General features: G+C 51.9%; 2 protein-coding genes across 4 annotated transcripts in view; one reads left to right on the forward strand and one right to left on the reverse strand.

Annotated features, from left to right (window-relative positions):
* CPNE5 (copine 5) overlaps nt 1-7,613 on the forward strand; it is a 195,635-nt gene extending 188,022 nt beyond the window's left edge. For all 3 annotated transcript variants that reach the window (XM_073320008.1, XM_073320009.1, XM_073320010.1), the window contains 2 exons: nt 3,238-3,311; nt 4,258-7,613. In XM_073320008.1, the coding sequence (XP_073176109.1) occupies nt 3,238-3,311; nt 4,258-4,446 (263 nt within the window). In that variant the 3' untranslated portion in view covers nt 4,447-7,613. The remainder of the gene's footprint in view (nt 1-3,237; nt 3,312-4,257) is intronic.
* Nucleotides 7,614-20,798: 13,185 nt separating this feature from the next.
* On the reverse strand, nt 20,799-21,797 carry LOC140901499 (galanin receptor 2a-like). Its single transcript, XM_073320425.1, has one exon. The coding sequence runs from the start codon at nt 21,795-21,797 to the stop codon at nt 20,799-20,801; it is 999 nt and encodes a 332-aa protein (XP_073176526.1).
* Between the last annotated feature and the right edge of the window lie 2,693 nt (nt 21,798-24,490).

A 24,490-nucleotide genomic window follows, 5' to 3' on the forward strand; every position in this document is an offset into this window, starting at 1 on the left:
GCATGAGGTTTCATGAGCTACAGCTCACTTCATCAGATGCATTCAGTGGAAAATACAGGGGGGAGATTTATATACACAGAGAACATGAAACAATGGGTGTTACCATACACACTGTAAGGAGAGTGATCAGGTAAGGTGAGCTATTACTAGCAGCAGAGCCGGGGGCGGGGGGGGGGACCTTTTGTAGTGATAATCAAGGTGGGCCATTTCCAGCAGTTGACAAGAACTTCTGAGGAACAGTGGGGGAGAGGGTGAGGGAAATAAACATGGGGAAATAGTTTTACTTTGTGTAATGACCCATCCACTCCCAGTCTTTATTCAAGCCTAAGTTAATTGTATCCAGTTTGCAAATTAATTCCAATTCAGCAGTCTCTCGTTGGAGTCTGTTTCTGAAGTCTTTTTGTTGAAGAATTGCCACTTTTAGGTCTGTAATCGAGTGACCAAAGAGATTGAAGTGTTCTCCGACTGGTTTATGAATGTTATAATTCCTGATGTCTGATTTGTGTCCATTTATTCTTTTATGTAGAGACTGTCCGGTTTGGCCAATGTACATGGCAGAGGGGCATTGCTGGCACATGATGGCATATATCACATTGGTAGATGTGCAGGTGAACGAGCCTCTGATAGTGTGGCTGATGTGATTAGGCCCTATGATGGTATCCCCTGAATAGATATGTGGACACAGTTGGCAACGGGCTTTGTTGCAAGATTAGGTTCCTGGATTAGTGTTGTGTGGTGTGTGTTTGCTGGTGAGTATTTGCTTCAGGTTGGGTGGCTGTCTGTAAGCAAGGACTGTCACTTCCCAGTGCCTTTTTCTTATTCCAACTTTCTCCTGAGATCTTTACTACTTCTTCTAAGAATTCTGACATCTGCTCTCCCTCATTTGTGCTGGGAAGCTTCTCCAGGACCATTTCATCTACTGTCACCATCTACACATTGTAGAGCTCTTCAAAATATTCCATCTCTCACTCATTCGTTGCTTGTTCATCCTCAGTTATTTGTTTGTGTTTGTCTTTCACCGCCAACATCTTCAGCTCCTAGGTCCCACTCAGTTCTTTTATCTTATGCTACAACCCATGTCACATATTCTTCTACACCTTTATATTGTGTGGTTCTCAGGTCATTCCTTTGCTTTTTGTTTCAGCTCTCTGCCAGTCTGTTGTACTCGGCTCTTCGACTTTTGTCCTCCTTTTTATTTCCGTTTCCTGTGCTTGTCTCTCGGCTGCAGCACTTCATCTGTTATCCACCTCACTTGCTTTGGTTTGGCCTTGTAGCCAACACTTGTTCAGCCGTTCAGTGGTGAAACACTGGAATGTGTTACCTAGGGAGGTGGTAGAATCTCCTTCCTTAGAAGTTTTTAAGGTCAGGCTTGACAAAGCCCTGGCTGGGATGATTTAATTGGGGAATGGTCCTGCTTTGAGCAGAGGGTTGGACTAGATGACCTCCTGAGGTCCCTTCCAACCCTGATATTCTATGATTCTATGATTCTTATAACCCCATTTTTTTACACTGTTCCATGTCACTTCCATGTCTAGTTCTTCTTTCACCAGAGATGTGGTATTCTTCTGCTAAGCTTTGTTGTATTATTTCCTGATATCTGGTTCTTTTAATTTGTCCATGTCATAGATCTTAGTTCTTGGCACTTTTGCTCTCTGCCTCAATCTCATTGATGCCAGCACTAACCTCTGATCTGATCTGGTCTGATATCAGCTGCAAACAACGCTCATGACAACGCACTTGATTTCCGTCTGCGACTCCCAAGTACAAAGTCTGTCATGTTCTTCGTTTGCCCATCAGCTGATATCCATGTCCACTTCCTCAGAGGCTTTCTTTTTTTAAATGGCATGTTTGTTAGAGCAGGTTGTTGGTTAAGCAGAAATTTAGTAGTTTTGCTCCTCTTTCACTTTTGAAAAAATAGCTCTGAGAGGTGTGACCTGCCCGCTTCTCAGCTCAGTTGCATGTTAACTCTGAAACTTAACGATGACAATGACAGTGTCATCATTATCTGTTTCTTTGTTGACCATTTTATCAGAAACATACATCTAATTTGCTTATCCCACAACCCCAAAATAAATAACACAGAGGCTGCTGTGCTGGTTGCTTTGCTCATTGTAATATTTCATTTAATAAAAACTTTTATTAAATAACTTTTTAAAAATGTAGCTGAAGCTGCTGCAGCATGTATAGAATTTCTGTGGTAGAATCCAGGGGGTTTGCCACAGAATTTAGGTCCCACTCCCTGCAGGGTACAGCAGAGCCTTGTTCAGTCTTATTCAATGTAACTGCTGATGTTCTAATTACTCCCAGAAGCGATGATCCTTTTTTGTAGTCTTCTAAACTCATGGCCACAAAGATATCTTGTGGCATTGAGTTCCATAGAATCATAGAATCATAGAATATCAGGGTTGGAAGGGACCCCAGAAGGTCATCTAGTCCAACCCCCTGCTCGAAGCAGGACCAATTCCCAGTTAAATCATCCCAGCCAGGGCTTTGTCAAGCCTGACCTTAAAAACCTCTAAGGAAGGAGATTCTACCACCTCCCTAGGTAACGCATTCCAGTGTTTCACCACCCTCTTAGTGAAAAAGTTTTTCCTAATATCCAACCTAAACCTCCCCCACTGCAACATGATAGATTGATTGGATGTTGTGTTGGAAAAACATTTCTGTTTATCCGTTTAAAATATGCTTCCTATCCAGCTATTTGAATATCCCCTTGCTCTGTATTTTGAGAGAGGGTAAAGGGGAGCTCCTGATTTACCTTCTCTATATGATTTATTATTTGGTATCATTATTATTTATTATTTCTTTCCTAATCATGTCCTTTTTATACATCTCCTCTTTAAAGGACACAGTCCACATCTTTTCAGCCTCTCCTCATGCAATAGCCTTTTCCAGCCTCTGTTTCAGAACCCCTTCTCTTTCTGTTGGATCATTGTTGGAGATGGGGTGGCCAGAACTGGATATAATATCCCCGATGAGTGTGTCCCATTGGCTTGTTTAAGGGCATTATAACATTATTTTCTCTCATGCTTTAAACACCCTAACTCTTTTTTAAATGTCCTCTGCCACTGTACTGCCCATTCCCTTAGCTCAGTCAGCACTGTTCATCATTGGTAAATATATTCATCAGCCCCAGTCTAGGCCTCGTCTCTACTGAAATACCCTGGGGTTCCTTCCCAGCATGTCACGGCTTGCACTGCACTGACTGCCCTTCTGCTCTCCCCTCCCCCATCGCAGCCATGGTGGAGCTGGACGGCGATGACATCAGAATCTCGTCGCGAGGGAAGATCGCTGAGCGAGACATTGTCCAGGTAAAATTTGCAACACTTTCCTAGCTCAGCGCTTTCCTTCCCCTCATGTCAAAAACCATCCCGGAGCCTTCTCTGCCTCCCCAGCGGGCCCCGGGTTCAGGCAGGCTCAGGTTTCCCATTCCAAGGGCAGGCCTGTCCAAGGGCAGCAGGAGTTTTCTGTACCATGACAGTGTTTGAGATCAGACACGTGGTTGGCGCACTTCACACAGCCTGCCTTGGCCGTCGATAATATGAGATGACTGGGGAAGGATTTCAGCCAGCCCCCCTTGCCTGGGAAGCCTGCCCCTCCTCTGGCTGGTTCCCTACCCAGTTAACCCTGTGCGGGTTCGGTCTGCTCAGTCTGTCCCTGAGCCTGGGGCATTGGGTCCGTATGTGGCCTCTCTGGCCACAGTGATAGCAGCCCATGTCCCGTTGGTCCCCTCAGGCCGGTCGGTTGGCCCTGACGCTGGATGTTCCCCTTGGGAAGGGGTTCTCCATATTTCTCTAGAGAAGGGTGAAACAATTATCAAGCACCAAAAAAAAAACAAAAACCCACAAAAAAACCCCTATGTTTCAGCTACGTATTGGCTTGGAGAGGAAAAAACCCCTAGACCCTCATTTCCAAACCAGGCCTCGGTGTGCTTCTCTAATCTGTACATACTAGAACTAATGCTTCCTGGCTCCCCCTTCTCATAATCTTTCCTTTCCAAAACCATCAAATCCACTCATCCAGTGTGGCTCTAACGTCACACCACACTGTAGCCATCAACCCGCTACACTTCCATAGGACATGTGCAAAGCAGGCTGGCTGGTGGAAACATAGGACAGCCCTAAAAAGACCAGGTAGGCCATCTGGCCCCCCACATCCAATGTGTTGCTGACGGTCTGCATAGAAGCAGTGTCCCCCATCTCCATTTGAAAATCTCTCCACTCTTCGTATGTCTGACACGCTTTCCTTCTCTCCCAGTTTGTTCCGTTCCGGGATTACATCGACCGCACAGGGAACCACGTCCTGAGCATGGCCCGCTTGGCCAAAGATGTCCTGGCTGAGATCCCGGACCAGTTCATTTCTTACATGAAGGGACGTGGCATCAAGCCCAACCCAGCGCCCCCTGCATACACCCCGACCTGCCCGACCCTTCAGACACAGATCTGATGAGCAGGAGGGAAGAGGAGCGAGGGAAAAAAACCCAAGGCCTCTTGTGTCCGCTGTTTGCTCTCTCTCTAGCTGGATACCAAGGCAGCCAGAGCTTCCAGTGAGATTCCTCCACGGACTGTTTCTCCACACGTGGCTGTAGGCAAATGGACAGTGAAGCTGTTGAGTGTCAGTGGAAGGATTTGTGGGACTAGACACAAAGGACGTGCAGGGCGGGGCAGGGGAAGTTTTTAAAAGGACAAGCACAGCGGCTGACACGCTTCCTCTCTGGGGGGGATGGAGGGAAAAGAGGGGGGTGGGTTATGTGAGCTGTCACCCCAGCAGACAGTGGAGGGGAGTTCCACGTCACCTGTTTCCCTCGGGGTTCTCAGCAGATCAGCTGTTCCGCCAAGTCCCCCAGCCTCTTTCTACTCCTCCCCTTTCCAAACGATTTTGAGTATTTTATAGCGCACGTACAGTCTACCTGCTGTCTCCAGTCTGCTGACATGTCTCCTCATCTCCTTGCTGTTTGCTGGCTTGGCTAATATATCAGTTTGGCAGACTTTAGGTTGGCTTCAGACAGCAGGTATCTATGTTGTTTTCTCTGCGGTTGTTCTGGGTGCACCATTGTTCTGAGTTACTAACGCTCCATCTCCTATCAATCCGATTTGGCAAAGATCCACACAAGGCTTTTTTTTTTTTGCCTTTTGCCTATAACCACATCACACTTTTTAAGCCCTGTGTTAGATCTGTGCAGGGAGCCCTTCCCATACCGTTCTGGACCTTTTGACATTGAAGACGCATTGTCGTGCGTCACCGAAATGCACTGACTGCTTGGGGAGGAAGCATTAGTTTGACCTTTAGTACATATGCATTTCGTGGCTGCTCCCAGCACCAAAACTAAAGCAGAACCTCATCACCCATGGTAGACTGACGCTCTAGCTCACAAGTTAGACTTCCATTAAAGCCTGGCAAATTCTGCTCCTGGGGCTAAGTGAAAGCGTGTCCCTTTGCTGTAACTCCCAGGGTGACAGGGTGACACTTTGGTACGGTTTGAACATCCCTCCTTCTTTTTGTCACTTTTTATAATGCGGGCTGCAGGATGTTGGCCACTACGAAAAGCTCTAACAAGGCTAGGGAGCAAAGTAGGTGAATGTAGCCCTAAAACATCAGCGAGATCATCTCAGCCGGTCCCTAGACATTCTGCTGCCCTTGGTGCCACTCAGTGGGGCTGCCTTTTTAAAAAACAAGTTTGGTTACATGTTTCTGGCTCCTGGTGAGACCAAGGCTGACGCACAAGCCCTGTGTCTAATGGAAATGGGGTGGCTAGGAGACCTCTATATAATCAAACACCATGGATATCCTGATTCTCCAGCTCCATACCTTGTGTAACAGTAGCCGGGTAACGGGCTAGGTAATTGCCCTGTGTTACTGCCCTGTGGATTCCCCTCCCTCCCCACAGTTAGCAATGGCCCAGGGGTTGATTAACAGAATGGAGCTCTAAGTGCTTTGTGTGTTTTAGGAGATTCCTGCCATGAGACACAGATTCCAGGATACAAACTCTCAAGAGGGCCAGGGGGGAAATGGAGCCCTAATTAAAGGTAGATGCAACGCAGCAACTCTGCGTTAGCACTCAGGGTCCAGCAGCGCCATCGCACCGCTCTCATCTGCATGAGATGAAGAACAAGGACAGGATCCAATCCAGACGTATAGCTGCATAGCACTGGAGTGGGAGGAGACATAAGGAGCCAGTCATGTATCCCAGTGGGCACATGTCACCAGCAGCAGTTAGACCCAGCTCCCCAAAAGCTCGAACCTTGCAGTGCCAAGTGTCACAGCCCCAGACAGTCACAGGAACACCCCGGACATCCGCAATGCCTGGCTCAGGTGCCCTGGCTCCTTTACAATGAATGGGGAGAGATCGGGGCCTTAGACTGGGACTTAGACTGCCAGCATGCTGGGCAGGGAGCCGCCTGAGCCCGCGGGAGAAGCTGAGGAGAGGGGTGTGTGCTAAGCCCCTGGAGTTTGGCGTCTAATTCCGGGGTTCAGGGAGCCCCCTGTCTCTGCTTGTGTCACCAACCAGCGCAAGACAGGTGTTCAGCTGCCTAAGTCACGTGTGGGGCTGGTCTGCTAGGGGAGCTCACAAGACCTGGGAGGGAGAAGGGGGAACTCTCAAAACCTTTAACCTGACCCAGGAGGGGAGAGCCCCCAGCTCATGCCCCCCCGCAGCCTGATGAGGAGAAGGTTGATGCCCTAGCATTGCTCAGTCGCCTCCAGAATTCAGCGTGGGGTTCGGGGGTGAATGGGAAAAAGCTGAAGCTGGCGAGTGGCTCTGTTGCTCTGGGAGTGCCTGGCCTCGGAGTCGCTTGCCTGATGGAGGGGATCTTTGACCATGAACTTACTGAGCTCCATAGTCCCAGGCCAGGGGCGGGGTCATGGCTATGTCACCTACCCACAACCCCCTTTGCACCCGCAGCATGCAACAGTCCTTTGTCCAAGTGCCACTCAAATTAAGAAGCCCCAAAGAGCACTCAGAGGGCGGCGGGGAGAGCGGGGAGAGCAGGCAGTGCCTGGCCAGGCAGCTCTGTACGCGTTACTGTCCATGTGTTGCTAGCGGGCACCATAGACCCTGCAGTGCCATGCCCCGTTCTGTACCAGTGTAGATATTGGGTGATGCATGCCAGTGCAGTCCTGTGCCCAGTTCTGTGACGTGCCGCATGTCCGAGCTGTCCTCCCACCCTGCGCTGCGTCAGTATGGATAGCAGACGGTGCACAGGAGGCATGGACACGGGCTGTGAAATCACAGCTCTCAGATCAGGCAGACACCCTGTGCCCGTGAGGGTGGCTAGCCAGTGCTGCTGAAGGAACACGAGTCTTCCAAGATTGGGTGTGTACGTTTCCACGGGAAGGGGGCCATTGTTCAGTCTATCCTCCAATCCGACTTTTCTTGACAAGCTACAGGAGGTGTCTCCATGGTCTGAGAATTAGCAAACACCCTGCATGTTACTAGGGAAGTTTGGCTCCTTTCCCTCTTTCTCTTTCCCCTCCCTCCCACTCACTTGATTTTTTATTTGCATGGGTGTTGACCTTTCTAGACTTTACACTATTGTATTTTGTGTCGAATGTCCGACGTGAGCTGATTTGTATTGGATTGCCTTAAACTGAAATAAACTATGCTTTTTACTACAGCAATGAGCTTGCTCTGATTTCCTGCCCTCCGAGGGCCCCAGAAAGGTCATAAAATGGTGTCTCCACCACAGGAGAGAATCTCCCCCAGACCTGATCTGACGAGCAGAAAGACAGAAGTCAGGTCACCTCTGCACGCTGGTGGTACGGAGCTGGTCCTTACATGAACGAGTTGCTTGGGGAGTTACCTGCACCACCCCGGGTTTGAAGGGCCTTTGCTCTGGCTCCTGCTCGCTCACTCTTTTAGGCTGACTCCCTTGTCCCCATTCTGTAAATATAAAAGTATCATTTTCAGCACCGTGAAGAGATGGGAGGCAGTGCCTCCCCAATCCCATTTGGGTCTCAGATTCCCCTTCAGCAGCCTTCAGCTACAGCTGCATTGTCTCCAAGGTGCCAGGACCATGACAACATGATGATCCCCGGGGTCCTTTCCTCTCCCACCTACTCCTGCCCTTTAGGCCGAAAGTCTAGAACCCCTGGACTCTCCCCTGGTGCTGCTGTTTGCACCCAGCTGGAAACCCCAGCACCAGATGGGAAAGTGGCTTGAGGCAGGAGCCCTTTGGTTTCAACAGCCATCCCTGAACAAATCTGCTGCGAACCCCCACCATTCTGTGTCTCCTTCTGGGGTGGGACTAGCTGGCTCAAGGTGGCAGAGGTGGCAGCCTTCTCTTGCTGATTTGGCTGGATTCAGTCAGCTCAGGAGTGATTACAGCAGAGCTGGGCCCTTCTCACAGCATTAGACTGTACCCCACACGGGGTACCATCAAACAGCTACACCCCTCCAGAAAGAAATCTTTCCTGACCCCCCACTTCTGGCCTTCAAACAACCCCCAACCTCTCCAAACTCTTCACCAGAAGCAGGCTCCCCACAGACGAGCACCCACGCCCCAGACCCTGCCAGAACAGCAGCTACAAAACCTGCAGACAAAGCTCCTCCTGCAACTACGATCAACACCCCCCACAATACACCTTTCAAGTTCCATGGGTCCTACACATGCCTATCACAACATGAGTCTGGTCCTACCATAAGCGCAGCGGACTGGACGAGATAATCTCTCGAGGTCCCTTCCAGCCCTATGAGTCTGTGTGGTGTACCTCATCCACTGCAATAACTGTGTGGCTGAAACCAGACAATCACTCTGCTCTTCAATGAACTCACACAGGAAAATGATAAAAGACAAAAACACCCAATCACTTGGGGGCAAACACTTTTCACAAAGCGATCACTCTGTATCTGTATCTGCATGGATTCACCAAGGGAAGGTCATGCCTGACTAATCTAATCGCCTTCTATGATGAGATTACTGGTTCTGTGGATGAAGGGAAAGCAGTGGATGTATTCTTTCTTGACTTCAGCAAAGCTTTTGACACGGTCTCCCACAGTATTCTTGTCAGCAAGTTAAAGAAGTATGAGCTGGATGAATGCACTATAAGGTGGGTAGAAAGTTGGCTAGATTGTCGGGCTCAACGGGTAGTGATCAATGGCTCCATGTCTAGTTGGCAGCTGGTGTCAAGTGGAGTGCCCCAAGGGTCGGTCCTGGGGCCGGTTTTGTTCAATATCTTCATAAATGATCTGGAGGATGGTGTGGATTGCACTCTCAGCAAATTTGCGGATGATACTAAACTAGGAGGAGTGGTAGATACGCTGGAGGGCAGGGATAGGATACAGAGGGACCTAGACAAATTGGAGGATTGGGCCAAAAGAAATCTGATGAGGTTCAATAAGGATAAATGCAGGGTCCTGCACTTAGGACGGAAGAACCCAATGCACAGCTACAGACTAGGGACCGAATGGCTCGGCAGCAGTTCTGCGGAAAAGGACCTAGGGGTGACAGTGGACGAGAAGCTGGATATGAGTCAGCAGTGGGCCCTTGTTGCCAAGAAGGCCAATGGCATTTTGGGATGTATAAGTAGGGGCATAGCGAGCAGATCGAGGGACGTGATCGTTCCCCTCTATTCGACATTGGTGAGGCCTCATCTGGACTACTGTGTCCAGTTTTGGGCCCCACACTACAAGAAGGATGTGGATAAATTGGAAAGAGTCCAGCGAAGGGCAACAAAAAATGATTAGGGGTCTGGAACACATGACTTATGAGGAGAGGCTGAGGGAACTGGGATTGTTTAGTCTGCAGAAGAGAAGAATGAGGGGGGATTTGATAGCTGCTTTCAACTACCTGAGAGGTGGTTCCAGAGCGGATGGTTCTAGACTATTCTCAGTGGTAGAAGAGGACAGGACAAGGAGTAATGGTCTCAAGTTGCAGTGGGGGAGGTTTAGATTGGATATTAGGAAAAACTTTTTCACTAGGAGGGTGGTGAAACACTGGAATGCGTTACCTCGGGAGGTGGTAGAATCTCCTTCCTTAGAAGTTTTTAAGGTCAGGCTTGAGAAAGCCCTGGCTGGGATGATTTAGTCGGGGATCGGTCCTGCTTTGAGCAGGGGGTTGGACTAGATGACCTCCTGAGGTCCCTTCCAACCCTGATATTCTATGATTCTATGACCTCTCGGAAACCTGCACAACACCGTCACTGGATGTAGGGCTTGTTACTACACTCTGTAACCCAGTAACCCCCTCACTAACCTGTGACTGCAGAAATGTTAGGCCACTCTGCCTCAAATGGCCCCTTACAACATTGGTTCTCAGTCAGGGGGATGTGTGCCCCCAAGGGTTTGCAGCGGTCTCCCAGGGATACATCATCTCATCTAGCTACTTGCCTAGTTTTACAACAGGCTACATAAAAAGCACTAGCAAAGTCAGAAAATTAAAATTTCATAGACAACTACTTGTTTACACAGCTCTATACACGACACACTGACATGTGAGGACAAGATTTCTAGTCCCGTTGATTTATTTGATAATTCTGTGGTAACAAGGAGAAAGTCAGTTTTTCAGCACAAGTGGCTGTGACACTTTTGTATTTTTACATCGCATTTTGCAAGCCAGTTGTTTTGAAGTGAGGTGAGATGTGGGGCTACGCAAGACAGATCAGACTCCTGAAGGGGGGACAGTCTGGAGTGGTTGAGAGTCACTGCCTTACAATATGTGTTAACTCCTTATGCTAAACAATCTGTTCCACCCTGCATTCAGCTGTGATGCTCGCAGGACCTTTCCCAGACCAGAAGAAGAGCTCTGTGCGGCTTGCATCATAGACTATCAGGGTTGGAAGGGACCTCAGGAGGTCATCTAGTCCAACCCCCTGCTCAAAGCAGGACCAATCCCCAACATCCCTAAATGGCCCCCTCAAGGATTGAATTCACATCCCCTGGGTTTAGCAGGCCAATACGCAGACCACTGAGCTATCCCCCGCTTGGAAGCTTGTCTCTCTCACCAACAGAAGTTGGTCCAATAAATGATATCCCCTCCCCCACCCTGTCTCTCTCTAGTTCCGGAGCACAGTTATGGCTCGGTCCCATCTATACAAGAAAGGCTTAACCCCGGCAGGAAGCTACCGCATTCTCCCTGGGGCCCCAAGACCCCAGCCGGATGTAGACAGAATCACGGGAAGTGTTCCAGAGCTCAGGACCTCTCGAAGGGAGAGCTGGGGCTACCCAGCAAGGATCAAGTTTGTGTAACCAGGTCATGGCCAAGCTGACGCTAAGCATGTCTCTGTCTGCGCGCCCTGTGGCGAACGCTCAGAAACCCTGGCAGCTAACGGTTCCATGGCCAACGCTGGCTGCCTGGAACAGGTTCAGCAGAGAGACCCTCCCAGCCCAGGCACTGTTTTGGCCTCAGCTCTTCACTGGGACACTGCACCTTGTCCCCTGAGCCTCTCTCTGTCTAGACCCTCTGACCCTCTGTCCTCTACTGCTCCCCGAGAACGTGCCTGTCCAGATGATTTCAGTATCCCCTTGTTAGGCGGTGTGGGAGGGCTGCACAGGGGAGAGTCAGACCAGTAGATACTGGGTGTTCATCGCCTTGTGTGGCAGGTATGTATTCCACGTCTGGTGTGCCTGTCCTCCCTCTCCCCACGACAGAGCTCTTCCACACCCGCCTTCGTGGCTTCTAGGAGCCAGCCCTGCCTGGGGAGGGGAAGGCTCACACTGTCCCTGCTATTGTGCTGTGAGGCACTGACTTGACACCAAGATGCTGAGCTCTCGGTCAGGAGCCGCGACTGTAGCTAGCAGAATGTGGAGCCCACCGGGACTAGAGGAACAGCCAGCTGGATCCCCCAAAGGCCCACGTCGTCCGGCAGCATCCTGCCTCCCACTGAACCGGACCAGTCACTTCAGAGGAAGGTACAAGAAACTCTGCAATAGATAACTGCCCCAAGGAATGTAGATTCCTCAGCTCCATTAGTTAGAAGGGGCGGGGGGGGGGGTTTATCCCCCATCCCAAACTCCTGTTCAGTTTCTAGGTTTATACCATTGTCATTCTGGATATTCTGATTAGCCATGTAACTCTGCAGCCCTTTCCTCAAGCCTGATACCCTCTAATCCAGCTCTGTCCTGCGATGGCGAGTTCCAACCCATGAGCGCCACACCGGAGAGATGCTGCTTAAAGCTCAGCAATGACTCACCGCATCATGGAGTTTAGGGCCAGAAGGGACCAGATCATCCAGCCTGAACCTCCTTTAGATCACAGGCCACCAACACCCCCAGCATCTGCACCCTAAACCCAACTGAAACGAGACTGAAGTCTTACAGCCCACAGGAGACAAGATGATCGTGTGCCACAGGCAGAGAACATGAGGGACCGAGGTGAACCCATGCCAGAGGCCCCTGTGATGGCAGGGAACTGATTCAGTGAGATATACCCAGACTATCCTAGCAGGCCATCCACGCTCCATGCTGCAGGGGATGGTCCCCAAATTGCTGCTAATCTGACGTGGGGAAATTTCATTTCCAACCCCAGATGTGGCCATCAGAACAAGTCACACCAGCCAAGCATCTAAAACAATGGATTCTCTTTACCACCTTAGAGCACCAGCCCACCCCATCCAGTGTCCCATCTCTAGCCATCGGCATCTCTGATGCTTCAGAGAAAGGAGACTAAAAAGAAACAAAACAAAAGAAACCCCTTGAACAATTACCAATGCATCAGGAAGTTAAAAATATCTCTCCTGACCCCTGTAGGGTGAAGCCCTGAAGCATGAGATTTTAGGAACATAAGACAATAACTGGAAAGAACCCCAGGGCTGCTGAGCGTTGACCGCCACCATCACAAGCAACCCCACAGTCCTCATTTGTCCAGCTCTCACTTAAAACAGATTCAGTTGTTTGCCCCACAATGCCTCTGGGGAGGCAGCGTGCCAGAGCCTCCCCCTCTGACAGATCGAACCTTTCTTCTCATCTCCAGACTCAGCTTGTTCATGGCCAGTTCATCCCCATTTGTTCTTGTTCCAACTTTATCCTTGAGCTTCTCCCTCCTTGATGTTTAACCCTGATGTATATGTAGAGAGCAGTAAGAGCCCTGCGCAGCCTCCTGTTTGCTGAACCAAACTCCACTCACAAGATCGGCCCTCCATTTCCCCTGATCATCCCAGTAGATCTTATCTGCACTTGGTCCAGTATGAATGCATCTTTCCTGAACACGGGTGATCAGAGCTGCACCCAGTAGTCCAGATGAGGCCTCACCAGGGCCGTGTGCTATCAGGTTAACACTTCTCTCTCTCTACTGGAAAGCCCTCGCCTGATACAGCCTAGAGTCACATCGGCTTTTTTTTGCAGGTGCTTCACCCTGTTGGCTCAGAGCAGGGGTGAAAGTAAGTCGAGTGACTTATCCATACGCTGGGGCCGGCTCTGGTCCCTGGAAGGGGCGGGGCCTATGGCAGAAGGGGCGGGGCTGAGGGGGTCAGAGCCAGCCCCAGCCCACCCTGTAAGGTAAGTGCCCTCTCCCCTCCCCCACCGGGGTAACAGCAGCAGCCCAGGGCTCCGGTGGCTGTTTAAAGGTCCGGGGCAGTAGAAGCAGGGGAACCCTGGGCCCTCTATATAGCTGCCGAAGCCCCGCAGCCACTACCCCAGGGGCTCTGGCAGCGGGGCTCTGGAGGCAATTTAAAGGGCCTGGGGCTCCAGCCACTACTGGGAGCCCAAGGCCCTTTAAATTGCCCCCTGGGGAAGTCGGGCTGCCCCAGTACGGTGCACCGGCTCTTGCCGCTACGCCGTACCAGGCCGTACCAGCTTACTTTCACCTCTGGCTCACAGTCATCCTGTGATCAGCCCACGTGCCCCAGTGACTGTCGCTTCCAGCTGATCAGCCCCCTGTTTACAGCAGACACGATTATTATGAGTCTCTAGGCGCACGACCTTGCTCTTTGTTCTATTGAATTTCATCCCATTTCTATTACGCCAGTCTTCAAGGTCATCCAGAGCTTCCTGTAGAGCGTGCTGATCCTTCTCTGCATTGCTGATGTCTCCCAGCTTTGTATCATCCCCGACTGCAGTATCACATGCCTATGTCTTGGGCCAGGGCCCTTAATAAAGACACGAAATAAGATTGGTCCCAAGACTGATCCTGAACTCCCTCTAGTAGGATAGTTCACCTGTCAGCCCAACCTGTTGTTTTCTCCACTTTAGCCAGTTCCTTACCCATCTTCCCCTGCTTGTACTGATACCCACCTTCTCCAATGGAACGAATAATTCCCCATGTGGTATCATATCAAATGATGCTCTGAAGTCCATTAGCTCTACTGCATTTCCCTTACCTACAATAATCGGGCCCCCTAAAGGCCCATTGCCCAGCTGTAGCTCAGGGACTTGGTACCCACTGCCTGCACAGGGGGCTAAATTGTTGGTGCTCAGCTAACAGGAATAGTGAGTGGCACAAAAGTGACGGAGGGTGGGGAACACACAGAGCCATGATGTATGTGGGGCCAAACTCAGCGTTTCCAACACTGGTGATTTTTGTCACAAGTCTTGTGTATTTTGGTGTTTTTTTAAAGCCCCAGCCCCTGGAGTCAGGTGATCATGAGAGCATCTCAGCTTTCATAGAAAGACAAGTTGGAGTAACTTTCTAACATCCACGCTTTTGGAGAAACTCCCTCCTGAGCAGCTCCTGAAGGCTCACAAAGGAGAAGACAAAGAAAAAGGGACCCAAAATTCATCATTTTATCAATAGTTCCTGATTTTGGACTGCTTGGGGTTGGCAATTTCGGGGCACCCAACTGGCGTGTCTGACACACCCACGGGCACTTTACGGTCGCCTTGTCTCTGCGCAAACACCAGCTACGTCCAGCCCTCCCTTGACACTTCTAGCCGCAGGGAAAAGGTGTAGGGCAGTATCGTTACAAACCTCTGTGTAGCAGTATAGGCTAGACTGCTGCTCCCTGGCACAGCCACGTCTTCACACCAAGGAGCTGCCTGGGGATTCCAAACGGAAGGGGACGGATGTAAGGGCAGTCAACAGGGGAAACTGACCAGACGAGCCATTGCAGCGCAGACTAGTCTGGAATAGCTAGAGGGCTGATGCTGGAGGGAAAAGCCAACTCGAGGGCTCGTCTGCATGGAAAAATGGACTGCAGTCGCTGGTGTGGAATATGTGAGAGCACTAGGTATTCTGGAGTGGATCCTGTGGACACTTTCTTCTGTCATTAAAGTCATTTAATTCCAGAATAATTTGTGTGCTTCCAAAGGGAAGCAATTCTTCCCGAATGGAGTGATTTTCATTCCAGAATGGGGCCACATTAGCTACTTCGGAATAGCTAGTGCTCGTACTTAGCTGGTCTTTATTCCACACAAACTACTCCAGTCCATTTCCACATCCTGCCCCTCCTTGCCCCACAGAGAGCCCCACCCGGGCCGGGCCTCCCCCGAACTTCTCCTGGACCAAGCCGCCAGCCAGCCCACTTAGCCAGGGTCTCAGCACAGTCACGACTTCCATCTGAAGCCCTACCTCCCGTCAGGGAGCACATGTCCCAGACCTCCTCTGCCTTTACTGGCCCAGTTCCCCGTCACCCGCGCCTCCGCATTGGCTCGCGCGTCTGGTCTTAGATGGCCCCGCCATGGCAAGTGCGTCTCAAGGAGCCAGGATTCTCTTTCTCAGTCTACCGGAGTTGTCACGTACTGAGTCCTTAGTCCTGCAAATTGTCCCACGGCACCTGCCGTCCCCCCCCACCCCCCGCACTGCCTCCTCAGCCCCAGCACCTGCTTAGGTGGGGCCAGGCACCTCCCACAACCGCCCCAAAGCGTCATGGGGGGAGCATGCATACAGCCTGCTGTCTCTGCTCTCCCCCCACCCTGCATCCAAAGTGATCTCCCCAGCCCCTCTCCCACCTGACAGACCTGGCTGCCCTGCTCCATATTCCTCCAAACCCAGCACCCTCTACAGCAGGACTCCCCTTTCGGGTGTTCTTGGGAGGGGGAAGCTGCCAGACAACCGGCTCAGACCCATTGTAATGAGGGGCTGTGCTTGGGGCCGAGAGGGAAGGCTGGACACGGGAGGATTGGGCTGACTAGTTGACTAAGAACTCCAGGCCGCCTGCCAAGCTGATCAGCTGTGGGGCAGCAGAGCAGGACGGGGAGGCAGATGTGTGTGAGTGTAAGACTCGCCGTCGCGGGCCTGCTTCCCAGATGCGGAGTCTGGCCAGGGGATTCAGTGAGGAGCAGAGCCAGGCAGCAAGGCCAGAAAGGACGCGGGCCTGCTTCCCAGATGCGGAGTCTGGCCAGGGGATTCAGTGAGGAGCAGAGCCAGGCAACAAGGCCAGAAAGGAGTGTCCAAGACAGGTTGGCAGAGAAGATGAGTTACTCAGTTACTCTGGGTGTAAAGAAACTGGGTTAGAGGCTGGCTGATTATGGTTATTTATGTGTATTGCAATGGCACCTAAGGGTTCCTAGCGAGGATCAGGGCCCCACTCTCCGAAGTGACACACACTCACAAGCAGGGAACGAAGGCTGTTAAAGCATTTCAGCAGTGCACTGCGCCCTAGCTATTCCGGGACTCAATCTGGGTGTGAATTCTCCTGCGCGGGGTTGCTGGGTTTTGGGGCGGGGGGTCACTAGGGAAGGGCAGGAAAAAGAACAAAGTCAGACACTAGGGGTAAAGTGTCAGCTCCCAGGAGTAGGACTATGTATCAGTGTGTCGTTAAAAACCAGAGAGACAAGGTGTCACGTTCTGGGGCGTCCAGGCGTCACAGAAACATGCATTGCGAGTCTGTACATTAAGCCCTGCTTCAGTGCACCGACCCGGCAGCCTGCCTACAACACAGCTGCCCCATTCTGGTTACGCCGGGCAAAGGGATTCGAATGCCCCCCACCCCAAATTTTCCCAAGCCTGTGTGCTTTGCAATGGCCAGCCCCTCTCCTGGATTGATAAGGGAGGTATTAACATTTGTCTCCTCCTTTAAAGAAACAAAAGCACTTCACAGCTTATTACAGGTGTGACCAAACCGTGGCCCACAAGCCGCATGCAGCTTTTACTGTTAAATTGCGGCTCACGGAGTCCCCCCAGTCTCCACCTACCAGACCGGGGGAAGTGGTGGGCGGGGGGGCTTCTACCCTGCAGTGGAGTGGTGGGGCTAGGGCAGGGGTGCGAAACTGTATGGAGGGCCGGGTAGGGAAGGCTGTGCCTCCCCAAACAGCCTGGCCGCTGCCCCCTATCCACCCCCTCCCACTTCCCGCCCCCTGACTGTCCCCCTGAGAAACCCTGACCCAGGCAACCCACCCTGCTTCCTGTCCCCTGACTGCCCCCTCCTGGGACCCCCCACCCCAAACCACCCCCCGGGATCCTACCCCAAATCAAACCCCCCGCCCCCTGTCCCCTGACTGCCCCGCGCAACCCCCTACCCCACCCCACCACCACCGCGCGCGCTGCCTCGCCCCCTTACCGTGCCGCTCAGAACGGCAGGCGCTCGCAGCCCCGCTGCCCACGCAGCGGCATGGCTGCAGGGGAGGGGGAACAGCTGGGGGGGCCGGGGCTAGCCTCCCAGGCCAGGAGCTCAGGGGCCGGACAGGACAGTCCTACGGGCCGGATGTGGCCCGCGGGCCGTAGTTTGCCCAACTCTGGGCTAGGGGCTTCTGCCAGAGACGATTGGTGGCTGCTGAGAGTGGGGGGACACCATTAAAAAGTTCGCCCCCCCCCCAGTAGTTTGAGTCACACACACCCTGGCACGCCCCCCTTCCCCTCAGCGGCAAACACCTGGGAGCTGCAGGGAGGGGCCACTGCTTTAGCTCTGCAAGGACAGAAAGCACCAAATGCAGCAGGTTCCAGCTGTTTGCAGCTGTCTCTGCCCATGGCCGCAGGTCCAAGCTTGCTGGCTCCAGCAGCTGCCTTGCAGGGAGGGGCCCAGTAGCGCTATGTGACAGCGCGGGGCCAGCAAACCCTGGCAAACATCGGGAAAGGTCACACGTCACCTCTGGCTTCTGCCCAGCAGGGAGGGATTCTTGGGGCTTCAGCCCCACTGGGTGCACTTGCTGGGGCTCTGGGCTTCAGCTGGAGTGGGGCTGAGGCCCAGGCAGGCACGTCCCAGCTCTTGAACTTCTGAAGATTGTCGTATGTGGCTCAGAGGGTCAGTAAGTTTGGCCACTCCTGGTTTATTAACGTCACTGGGAGATTGCTAGTGGCTTAAGAGTGTGCTCCAGTGGTTAGCAGCTAGGACTCTGGGGTTCTACTTAGGGCCTTCCACTGCCTCCCCGTGTGACCTTGAGCAATTCGCTTTACCTCATGTTGCTCATCAGCAAAATTGTGAGGGTTCTCTGCAGAGCACTTTGAGAGCCCAGGGATGGAAGGTTTGTTTTGTTATTAGGAACCCAAGAGAGAATCCTTGTTTGTTGTGGTGGCATAAATTCTGGATCTAGAATGCTAGTGGGTGGATTGTTGGCTACATGTGCGAGCAAGCCCGGGTCTGCGCCTGGAGCTGGGAAGAGCCGAGACAGTGGGAGCCTGGACATGTGTGAGTTGTCTTGATTGTCACGTCTCTCATCCGAATGCAGAAACCCAGGGCCTGTGGCCATTCTTTTTTTAGAGTCTGTGAGCAAAAATCATCGGTCTGTTATAAAAGCCTTTTGCTCCCGTCTCTCTCTGTCTGTCTCCTGAACTGAGAAAGAGTGAGAGAGACAGAGGGCCAATCACTCATGCTGCCATGCCATTATGTCAAGCCAATGTCTGAATTTTTAAAAATTGCCATGTTAGTGTCTTGCATAGGCTCAGTGGCATTCGTATTTATGATTGATACTGAACACTGGGGACAGCACAGCGATCATTCGTCTTGCTGCAGAAATTAGTTTGTGTTTCAAGAGATTCGCCAGGCCCTGAGGAACAGTGAGGCAGGTGCAATGATGCTGTAATAACCCACACAGAGCAAAAAGAAAATGGGGGACTAGGCTTGCGGGGGCGGGGGGGGGGTGAAAATCACAGCCCAGCCCTAACATACGTGACTAACTTTTAATCAATAAAACACAAAACTCTAACAGCTGTTGAAAGGGAATTAGAGTAGCACTCTGCTCTGTCCTACCATCAAAGTCGACAGCAGAATCAGGCCAATGCTGAGACGTTGGACGAGCCTGCTTCCATTGCTCAAACCAACTTCCAGCAGTAGCCGCTCTTTTCTGGAATCCCTCCTCCACGGGGACCCCTCCCCGGCATCTAGACACAGGCCAGACTTAGGCCTTGTCTACACTAGAAAATGCTGTGTGTGTTTTCACATCGGGTGTACCTGCCTGGGTTTTAGAAAGAACTGAGGTCTAGTGGAGACTGGACAAACTGTTCTCAAACAGGATTCAGACCTGGAGGGAAGAAGTCTGCCTGGAATGGTTCACAGCACTGCTTCTGGCACAGCACATCACCTCTCCTCTGGGCAGGTCACACCCTCCGTGGGTCAGAGTTACTGCGGGACAATCCAAAGCCCCTATCCCAGCTCCTATTTCCATGATGGACTGAACCACAGCTCCAGTCTGAAATCCCCCTCCCACCCTCATCCTCGGCTCAGGGCTTAGCTTTTTTTCATTTCTGGGGGCACTGAAAAGTCGATCCGAAAAACAGGAACCACTTGCAGAAGCTGGAGGGGGGGAGGGCTCATATCAACCATAATTCCGCCCCCCACCCCCCCCGGGTATGATCATATCCAGAGCAGAGGCGAAGTGTGGTACTTGGAAGCACAAGGCACCTGTTGATCTTCCTGCCAGGGCAACAGGCTGCATTAATTTCAAAGCAGAGAATTGAAAATCGGGCTGAGCAGGAAGGCCCTTCGGATGCTCTTCTCTCGGGGGCTGGGAGAGAGGTTTTGTCAGGGGCAACAGAGACCTCTCGTGCCTGATTACGCCTAATGGACAACTGGAGAGACGAGCCTCCCAAACACTTACTGCTGGGCATCATGGTTGCTACTGCATGACAACCGCCCCAGGTCGTCCTAGCAACAGCCCCGTGGTGGCAAAAGAAGCAACCTGGGCCCAATCCTCCCAGTCACTGGCTTCCAAAGGATTGAGGAACAAGGAGTGCAGACCTGAGCTCTGGCTTCCACAGGGGTGTAACATTTCTTGTACACTGAGTGAACTCCATAGTAAACCCTTGACCAGTGAATTGTCCGGTGCTGAAGGGGCGAGATAAGCATTCAGTACAAAGCTGCCTTTCTCTTTCTCTCCCGGAGTTCTGTCATGCTAGACCAGTAGTTCTCAGACCTGTGTCATGTGACCCCTTTCACACAGCAAGCCTCCTTAGAAAAGAAAAACACTTTTTAATATATTTAACACCATTATAAATGCTGGCGGCAAAGCAGGGTTTGGGGGTGGAGGTTGACAGCTCATGACCCTCCATGTAATAACCTTGCGACTCCCTGAGGGGTCCTGACCCCCAGTTTGACAAATCCTGTGTTATGTGGGGGCGCTGAAGATCACATTGTGTCAATGACAGCCCCAGTGTCTAGTAAATATGCTTGAGCTCATGTCCGAGCAATAACAGGGACTTACCAACTCTCTGCAGCGGCCCCAAAACACACAAAGCCCCGAGCCCTTTTTCAATCCTGCTAAGCTCTTGCCCTCAGCCATATCTTGTAGCAATGAGTTCCACAGGTTAGTTATGCTTTGTGGAGAAACAAAAGAAAGAAAGAATTTCCTTTTCATCAGTATTAGATTTGCTGCGTTTCAGTTCCATTGGCTGTCCCCTAGTTCTTGTTTTACCAGAAAGAAGAGAAAGGAACACCCAGTCTATCTTCTCCCTCCTCTTCATTACTTTGTCTCTCTCTACCATGTCCCCTCTTACCCACCTCCTGTCTTAACTACATACCACTCCTTCCTAGTTGAACTGCCTGCTCTACATTCCGGCTCATCTGCAGCCTCTCCGAAAGAGCAGTTTTTTCAGGCTGCCCTGAAACTGGGCCGAAAGGGAGAAGCAGATGAGGGGGCTCACGGAGCAGTTGGAGTAGGCGAGCACCATGGCCAAACTGGAGGCCACGAACGCTGCAGGCGTCTGAGAGAGGCGATGAGTGGCAGAGAGGCAGATCACCACAGAGCAAGGGATCCACATCAGCACAAAGACCGTCACCACGGTCAGTATCATGACAGTGGCCTTCTGGTTGAGCTGGGTGCCCCCTGACGAATGGCCCTCATGGGGGCTCCGGCACCAGAGGGACTGGACAATCCTGGAGTAGCACAGGAGCAACAACAGCACAAAGGGGAAAAAGGCAACGCCCCCGAAGAGAAGGAAGTAGAGGAAGGTTTGCTCCGGGGTCAGGAGGAGCATGCAGTAATGGGCGTCTCCAACTGCCATGACCCTTTGGTGCAGCCAATTGGGGATGGAGACAAAGAAGCCCAAAAGCCACATGTTCATACACAGCAGGAGCCTCTGGACCTTACTGGTGGAGAAGGAGCAGGTGGGATGGACCACGGCCACGTAGCGCAGGATGGATATGGCCACCATGCTGTAAAAGCTGCAGAACATGGTCCACATGGAGAGGCTCTGGCTGCTGACACAGACGGCCACACCCATCTGCCAGTCCTCCTGGAGAAAGGTCAGCAGCAACACGGTGACGTTGTAGAGGAGGAAGAGCAGGTCAGAGACGGTGATGTTGACCATGAAGGTGCTGGTCAGGATGGAGATGTGGCTGCTGCTGCTGCTCTGGAGACCCTTGATCAGGACCAGCAGCAACAACAGGTTTCCTACAAGACCGACTGACAAGATCAGGCTGCAGAAAGTGGCAAAGACGTATCTGAGCTGCCTCACGGTCAAGCCAAAGAAGCTGTGTTCCGTGCCGCGTGCGGCGGTGGCGTTGAGGGTGCTGTCGAGGGCAAGGAAGACAACGGCCGTGGTGCCTGGGAAATCCATCGTTCCAGCTTGACTGAAAGGAGAGCAACAGAGTCTAGAATAATAATAACCAATAATACCCACAGGGTCCTGCTGTTGCACCTGGCCTCTGACCATCCCATGCACTTTACAAACATTGCAGCAGCCCTGGCAGGAAGGGGATTAGCCTAATTTTACAAATGGGGAAACTGAGGCACTCAGGAGCACTAATTTACCCAAAGTCATGCGAAGAGTCAGTAAGGGCAGGGAACAGACTCCAGGAGTCCCACTAGTGTGACCAGAGAGCAAGTGTGAAAATTGGGACAGGGTTGGGATGGGGTAATAGGCGCCTATATAAGAATATTGAGACATCTGGTCACCCTGGTCCTGACTCCTTGCCTCTGTGCTTAGCCTGATGTGGGCAGGGATCGCCCTGTGCAGATCCACTAGCGAGGTGCGACCTCGCTAAAGAGACGTCACCAGAACTCTGCTCAGTCTGCCATGATCATTCACTATGAGGCTACTCCTGAATGGCTCTTCTCTGGCTGCTGAGTTACTACCCATTCCCCCCCCCCCATTGTGCAAACCAGCAGCTCCAGTGTCTTGCTCTGTTCTGCATATTGGGCACCTTTGAGTGCCAGCAAGTACTCAGCACCCTTGCCTGCTGCAGGGCGCATCCCGTCTAGTGGAGGGGTTATTCCTATTTCCCTTCTGATCCTTTGAGAGCGCATACTGCAGTGTAGCTGCTTCAGGACTCCCAGTGTCACCCGCCCGCCCACCCGCAGTGACCCCCTCTAGTGGGCTGATGAGCCACCCCAGCCTTGGCTCACAGAGCTGGGTCAATAAACTCAAGGGACAGAGACTTGTGTGGCTGGATCCAGAGGGGCCAGGTTTGGGCCCTGCCTGCTGTAGCCTGCTGCCCCACTAGAGAGAGGAGCTTTGCTGCTGGCCAAGCTGCCACAGGCTGGAGAACGTGATTACAACATAAGAACGGCCATATTGGGTCAGACCAAAGGTCCATCTAGCCCAATATCCTGTTGTGGTCTTGGCCTTCACAAGGAACTCCTTGGTCTGGCAAGGAGTCCCACAGGCTGACTGTGTGCTGTGTGAAAAAATACTTCCTTTTCTTTGTTTTAAACCTGCTGCCTATTAATGTCATTTGGTGAACCCTAGTTCTTGTGTTGTGAGAAGGAGTAAATAACACTTCCTTATTTACCCCAATCATGACGTTATAGACCTCTATCATATCGCCCCCTAGTTAAACAAAAGCCTTGTTCTTTGAACCTGAAACCAGCCGCCTGGTGCGGGAAATCCTGAGCCCTGAACACACAGATGCTGTTTTACATGCAGTGACATCAGCCAGGTACTGTGGGGCCAAGTGACTCTTGACTTTAAATAATGGGAAAAGAACAAAACACGAAGGACCATGAGTAAGATCGCCGTGAGACTGAGTACAACACCCCTACTACAGCCATCTGAACCCGCCAGAAATCGGCCGTCTGCAGACCGTGGAAATGTAAAGGTACAGTAAGCAGAAAACAAAATCCAAAATGTAGCTAGGTAAACCCCACCATCACCACCACCCATCCTCAACTAGCTCTTTGAGCCGCCTTCTGATTAAGCAGAAATATGTTTTGAGAAAATAACTTTTTGAAATAAACTCATCCATTTCTGCCCCCTCCCTGCCCCTTCCCTTTCCGCTGTCCCCTCATCTCTCTGGCAAGCCATTTATTTCCTAGTGCGCTGCCCTGGGGAGTCGACTGAGCAGATGAAGAGTCTGTCCTCTCTCTTTCTTTTCTACAACAACATCTGCATTGCAGAAGCAGCGTATGTGTCCTGTCAGCTCACTGGGAGGAAGGGCCGGCCCTGCATTCACGTTCTGGGTGTCAGGACTCCTGGGTTCTCTTCCTAGTTCTGTCAGGGGTTCACTGTGTGACCTTGGGAAAGTCGGTTCCCTTCTCTGTGCCTTGGTTCCTCCCGTGCGAAGGGCAAATTGTGACACCAACCTCCCTCCCGGGGGCCAGGAGCAAGGCTAACTGACACACCTTGTGAAGCGCTCATAGCCCAGGGTGATGAGGACCTGATAACTGAGTCAGTGGAGTTAAAGCAGGGAGGACGCTGGGATACAGGACCCAGAGCACCCCCTCAGCCTTCAGACCCTCATGGTCTCCACATTTGCCCTAGCTCAGAAACTCCCATTTTCTCACCTCCTAGATTTCTCCTAGTCTAGGGATGGTCCTTGTTCTGGTCTCTGCCCCTACGTCACCCTGTATTCACACCCCCTCCCATGCCCCCACCCCTCCATCACACCCTTTAACTGGCTTCTCTGCTGGCTGCCAGCCTGATGCCGCTGACTAACAAAGGGGCGTTGGCGCCAGAGCCCACTGGCAGAGGGACTGGGACCCTCCAGGCGCATTGCACATGAGGTGCCAGGTTCCGATGAGGATTAGTCTCGCTGGCCCTGGCCCAGAGAGCAGCTGGTCACCTGGCCGTGCAAGGCTCCATGTCAGGTTCTCAATAACCTAGGCCAGTTAGAGGTGACTCCTCTGCATCCGCTCAATGAATTCTGGTATTATCGCATGACTAGCACTTAGGACACCTGCCCCATTGGCTCGGTATTTAGCTCAGAGCTTCCTTCCCTCTGCCACTTTGTCCATTCTCATTGTAAAACAGGAACACAGCTCAGCTCTCGCCAGAGACTCCAAGTCCAGAAAGGACCCTTGTGATCATCTAGG

The sequence above is a fragment of the Lepidochelys kempii genome, chromosome 21, assembly GCF_965140265.1.
Source record: "Lepidochelys kempii isolate rLepKem1 chromosome 21, rLepKem1.hap2, whole genome shotgun sequence".
Lineage (NCBI taxonomy): Eukaryota > Metazoa > Chordata > Testudines > Cheloniidae > Lepidochelys > Lepidochelys kempii.